The 5,511-nt window shown below is 47.0% G+C and overlaps 1 protein-coding gene across 1 annotated transcript in view; it reads left to right on the forward strand.

Annotated features, from left to right (window-relative positions):
- The window catches only part of RAC1 (ras-related C3 botulinum toxin substrate 1 (rho family, small GTP binding protein Rac1)), a 63,362-nt gene that overhangs the window by 50,931 nt on the left and 6,920 nt on the right, over positions 1 to 5,511 (forward strand). The window contains exon 4 of the mRNA XM_011996665.1: positions 543 to 660. Within this exon, the coding sequence (XP_011852055.1) occupies positions 543 to 660 (118 nt within the window). The remainder of the gene's footprint in view (positions 1 to 542; positions 661 to 5,511) is intronic.

Consider the following 5,511-nt stretch of genomic DNA (forward strand, 5'->3'; position numbering starts at 1 on the left):
CCGGCCAACTTCACGTGAATTTAAACATTTGTGTCATCAGGTACACTCACTTTGAAAATGTTATTGGGAGGCTTGTTAAGTCAGGTGTCTTTTGTGTTACTGTTCTACACTCAGGCCTTCTGGAAACCCTGCAGAGGGTAGCTCTGGTGGCCAGCTCTCTTGTTGAAAATGAGTGACATAAGTACATGAAAAACCCAACAAGTAGGATTTGAAAGCGGGGCTAATTTTACACTTACTTCTTCCTGGGATAAAAGTCTTAAACTTTGTTTAAAGTGAAGTGTATGTATTTCTGACAGTGATTTGTTTCACTTAAATAGCTTGTTGTTTGTTTCTTTCATTTTTCTTTCTCAAGTTTTGGGTTGGGTTTGTTTCCCGTGAGTTTTGCCCCTGCCTCCTTCCTCCTCGTGCCTGCAGGGACATTGCTGGTGTGGCATCCTCCAGGCCCGTCCCCACCCTTTTTCTTGGCACACCTTCTCTAGGATGGCCAGGACAGTGACTTAGGTTCCACATCTGTGACTAACCGTTTTCATTCCGTTCTACAGCTTTGACAATTACTCTGCCAATGTTATGGTAGATGGAAAACCGGTGAATCTGGGCTTATGGGATACAGCTGGACAAGAAGATTATGACAGATTACGCCCCCTATCCTATCCGCAAACAGTAAGGATTGCAGCTGATTTTTAATGTGTCTTTTTTAGAGTATATAATTCTCGAGCGTTTAATTAGTGCATGTTACCTGTGGACTTGCTTATATTGCCATCATTTGGATATTGAGTAAATAGCAGGGGCCTTACTAGTAGGGGCCTAATTCCGGGGCGGAATTAGTTCCGTATAAACATCCCCCTAGATGGCAGGGGTTTTGTGTTTTGAGTGTTAACAGCTGTTCCATTGTTGGGCATTTTACAGTCTTCCATTTAGCTTCAGAATAATCATATGAAAGGTACTTTTTGTTTTGTTTTGTTTTTGCAAATCAGTTTTTAACACCAGTTGGTTTGAAGACAAGTTTGCTGTGTGAGTTTTGTACCGCAGAATCAAATTAAGCAGTTAAGATTCGGGTTTCTTTAAACCAAGTTAGTAACTAATCTTATAGGTTTAATGCATTTTTTTCCCACAAAATACATAATTTGTATGGCTATAGAACCTAAATCTATTCAATGTAGATTGAGGTTTTGGTTTTGTAAAATGTATCGACTGTGTCCAATCAGAAAAAAAAGTTTAGTTTTTTTTTTCTGTATCAGACAAAAGTGATTTATTTATCAAAGCTAATTAGAGCAGTAGCTGGTGTAAATGGGTACTTAGAAGACATTGTTGTGGTTAAAAGTTACTTTTCTTTAAGCAGTTGTTTTACTTGTGTATCATTTGCTGATCTTGTTACATGTTTGTTCTTCATTTTTAAAAGTGTCTTTGGAAGCAAAACTTAAATATGCTTGAGATTCCTTGGGTGGATATCCTGTGTGCATGTCCTGTCCTAGCTCTGTGACCTCAGGCAGGCCTCTTCCTCTCTCCAGTCTTTGCCTGTTTCCTCGTAGGGTGAGATGAGTACAGGTCACGCACCCATAGCAGTCCTGGGCACACAGCACACACTGCGGGCCAGCCGCTGTCAGGATTCTCCTGCTCCTGAGTGTGCGGGTGGGTCAGCCTAAGAGCGCTGCTCTCCACGTTGTGCCCAAACGAGTGGAAGTTGTGTGGGTGCTCGGCAAACCTGGATTGGCCGGAGGGATTGGGGTTTGGGGTTGAATTGAGGTGAGGAAGACTTCCTAGAGAAAGGCTGGCTTTGAGCCCTGATTGATGATGAGGCAGCCTGTGGTTTTAGGGGGTAATATGGATGAAATAACTTAGTAGTTATGTCTACTGTATTAACAATCAGTCTATAATCCCCAGACAATTCAAATTCTTCTCAGTACCTTAGGAAACTATACCCAGTGGATGTTTACTGATTCAGATTGTAAATGGATTTAAAAACATACTGACTGGTAGAGTAGGAGTCTCCAGCCCACTGGACACATGTGGAAGGGTGTGGTGTCATTCTGAGAAATGAGAGCCACCCTGCTGTGACTCAGGGGGTACCGGGCAGGGCGCGGCCTTTCTCTAAGGGACGCCTCACAGTAAATCTAGGGTGACTTGGCAGGAGTCCCACTTTGTGTTCTGAGGAACAACAGATGAGGAAGGAGAACTCTCCTCAGCTTGAACAAAGCTGTAGAGTGTGAGGCCTGGTATCAAAGCAGGTGTCCTCATAGGGCTAGCACTTAAACTTCATGTCTCCTCTGTGTGAGACCATGGACTGCTTTCCTAGAAAATATTTGAAGAGCAAGAAGGGAGTGAGACATGGTTCTTGCCCTCAGGCAGTTCACGGAAAAGTCCCATAAATCATGTAATACACCCTGTACCAGCAAGGGGGTGAGTGGGGCGCTTAAGGAGCAAGAGGAACGAGCACCCACCCAGCAGTGGAAGGCTTCCTGCCCGGACTCCTTCAGAGATAAGGAAATTATCTTGACAACTCAGGGCAGGCCACAAATGCTCAGACACCAGTGTCTGCAAGGCCTCATCCCTTTGGGCCACACGGTGCTAAGAAGAACGGGATCTGGGAGCAACACGCTGGCACCTGGGTCTCTTGTGGATACAGGTGAAACCTCTAAATTTTGTACTAAATGGAATGTGGTCCCTGATTGCTGGCTCTGTGATCTGCAGACCTGTTTATGTAGCTCATCCAAGACTGCTTAGACACACTCCTGAAGGACCAGTTGGAAGATTTCTTAGCTAGGGCGTCCTAAAAGAGATGTTACATTTCCTGTGGTCATTTCACGTTGGCATCCTTCTCTGTTGGGTAGCTCTGTCTGGCTAAGTCTGTTCAGACTATTCGTTTCTTCGTTCTCCAAAAGATGGTGAGGAGGTAGTCGCCATTCTCAGTTGAAATTGCCCTCGGTTTTTATTTTCTCGAATTAAGTAATCGTTAAATTATTTTCTCTTGAAAGTCTTTCCTGAGTTCTGCATACTCATCTTCAGTTGGCATGCACAGAATCAAGTCTTGTCAGAGTGATGCTCAGGTTCATCATCTTCCCTTGTGTAGATCCCCTGTATTTATTTGCCTGCTTGCACCAGGATTGCTGGTGTGAGCGGGAGCCTAAGTAACCTGTCAGTGTCACAACGAGTCCTGAGCCCTGTGTGTCCTGAGACTCAGGCTGTGCGGCGGGTTCGCTGAGATGCTGAGCCTCCATGTTGGCACGACTCCAGTGGGTCATGCCAGTTGTTTCATTTTCTTGCTATGCTAAAAGTTTGTCTTTTTGAGACGGAGTTTCGCTCTTGTTGCCCAGGCTGGAGTGCAGTGGTGTGATCTTGGCTCACTGCAACCTCCGCTTCCCAGGTTCAGGCGACTTTCCCACCCTAGTCTCCCACATAGCTGAGACTACAGGCATGCACTGCCATGCCTGGCTAATTTTGTTTTTTATTTTTATTTATTTATTTTTTTTGAGATGGAGTCTCGCGCTCTCGCCCAGGCTGGAGTGCAGTGCTGCGATCTTGGCTCACTGCAAGCTCCACCTCCCGGGTTCGCGCCAGTCTCCTGTGTCAGCCAGCCTTCCGAGTAGCTGGGACTACAGGCGCCCACCACCACGCCTGGCTAATTTTTTATATTTTGTAGAGACTGAGTTTCACTGTATTAGCCAGGATGGTCTTGATCTCCTGACCTCGTGATCTGCCTGCCTCGGCCTCCCAAAGTGCTGGGATTACAGGCGTGAGCCACTGAGCCTGGCCAGTGCTAAAGGTTTTAAAGTGGTGGGCTAGACTCCTGTGATGGTAGATAAAAAGAAAAACTGTGATGTTTGGCTTGGCAGTTTTGAGTTTCCAAAGGCCTCAGCTTTTGTGAGGTTGGCTGTTACGAGTGCAGCCAGAGAGCACCAGGCACACACCTGTAGTTAAACAGAACTGGGTTTGTTACTCTTCGCCGCGAGGGAGACACGCACCTGGGTGCTGTGGGAATTCGGCCCTCACTCATACTGGCTGGGAGCAGGGGATATTTGGTGATTTTTGTGGTTTGTATGATGATCTTGGATTTGTCACTACTTAGAAATGATTATGAGTTTTTTTTTTAAAGTTTACTTACCTTTGGTCCTATTTCAGCACGGTCACACAGGTGACTTTGTCTGATGTCGGTGTTCTGCGAGATTATTCTATTCAATAGTGGCAACCTCCACCATGGCGAAGCTGCGAGCGCCAGGCTGGTTCTCAGATGTCAGGGACTGCCTGACCCTTTTATAGGATTACAGGCGTGAGCCACTGTGCCTGGCCAGAATGTCTGTTTTGTTGTTGTTGTTGTTTTGTTTTTTGAGACGGAGTCTTGTTCTGCCACCCAGACTGGAGTGCAGTGGCGCAATCTCAGCTCACTGCAAGCTCCGCCTCCCGGGTTCATGCCATTCTCCTGCCTCAGCCTCCCGAGCAGCTGGGACTACAGGCGCCCACCACCACGCCCGGCTAGTTTTTTGTATTTTTAGTAGAGACACGGGGTTTCTAACTGGGATGGTCTCGATCTCCTGACCGTCGTGATCTGCCCGCCTTGGCCTCCCAAAGTGCTGGAATTACAGGCGTGAGCCATTGCACCTGACCAGAATGCCTGTGTTTTTTAAAACTCCAAACCTGAAAGTAAAATCCAGGTGTATAGCATTTGGAAGAAAATAAAATGAAATAGAAACAACGCTGCTTTTTTGTAGTGAGATCTCAGCTGTCCAGATGCCCGCCCTTGTCTTACTCCATGGAAAGTGGACCCATCTCTTGTGGTTAGTTCCACCAGTGGGCAGAAGGCAGCGGGAGGAGCAGCCCTGGCTGCACCTCTCACCACCGAGGAGGAAGTGGTGTGTGATGCAGGAGTGACAAAGGCATTGAAGACACCATGTGTGTAACAGGCATGCGCGAGTCTGGGTGAGTCAGAAAGGGGAAAGCAGTGCTCAGGTTGACTGGAAACATGGGCCGGTGACTGGAGACTGCCTGAGGCTCCAGAACACACAAGTGACCTGTGAGGAAGGAAGCTGAGAGACTCTGGAGAGACACTGGTGGTGCCCTCTGAGGTTCTCTGAGTGTTATGAGGACAGGGAAGAAATAGAGCCTCCCAGCCAGGGTCAGCCAGCACAGCCTCTCTGTGTGAGGTGTCAGGACAGCGACGGCCGGGAGGAGCGGATGCTAGGAAGTGAGTACCAGAAGCACTAGACAGGGTTTCGGGAAGCTATATTTAGCTGGGGACGAAGAAGGAACAAGGAAGGAACAGGCAGATGGCATTGCACAAACGCAGGGTGGAAAGTAGAACTGCTTGCTCCTGTTGTGCATGTGTCTTCTCCATCAAAAAAGAGGCTCTTAAAAATCGAAAGGGTGCCACAGATACGATCAGAGGCTCTTTTGAAGCTGCATTTTTGTAACTGGTTCTCGATGATCCTCTCCCACGGTAAAGATTTGGTACCATATCAAGTCCTTGGGAGGACAGATCTTCAAAAATAGCCCACAGATGAAACCCAGATAGCTGTGGAA

The sequence above is a fragment of the Mandrillus leucophaeus genome, unplaced genomic scaffold (assembly GCF_000951045.1).
Source record: "Mandrillus leucophaeus isolate KB7577 unplaced genomic scaffold, Mleu.le_1.0 Scaffold521, whole genome shotgun sequence".
Taxonomy (NCBI): Eukaryota; Metazoa; Chordata; class Mammalia; order Primates; family Cercopithecidae; genus Mandrillus; species Mandrillus leucophaeus.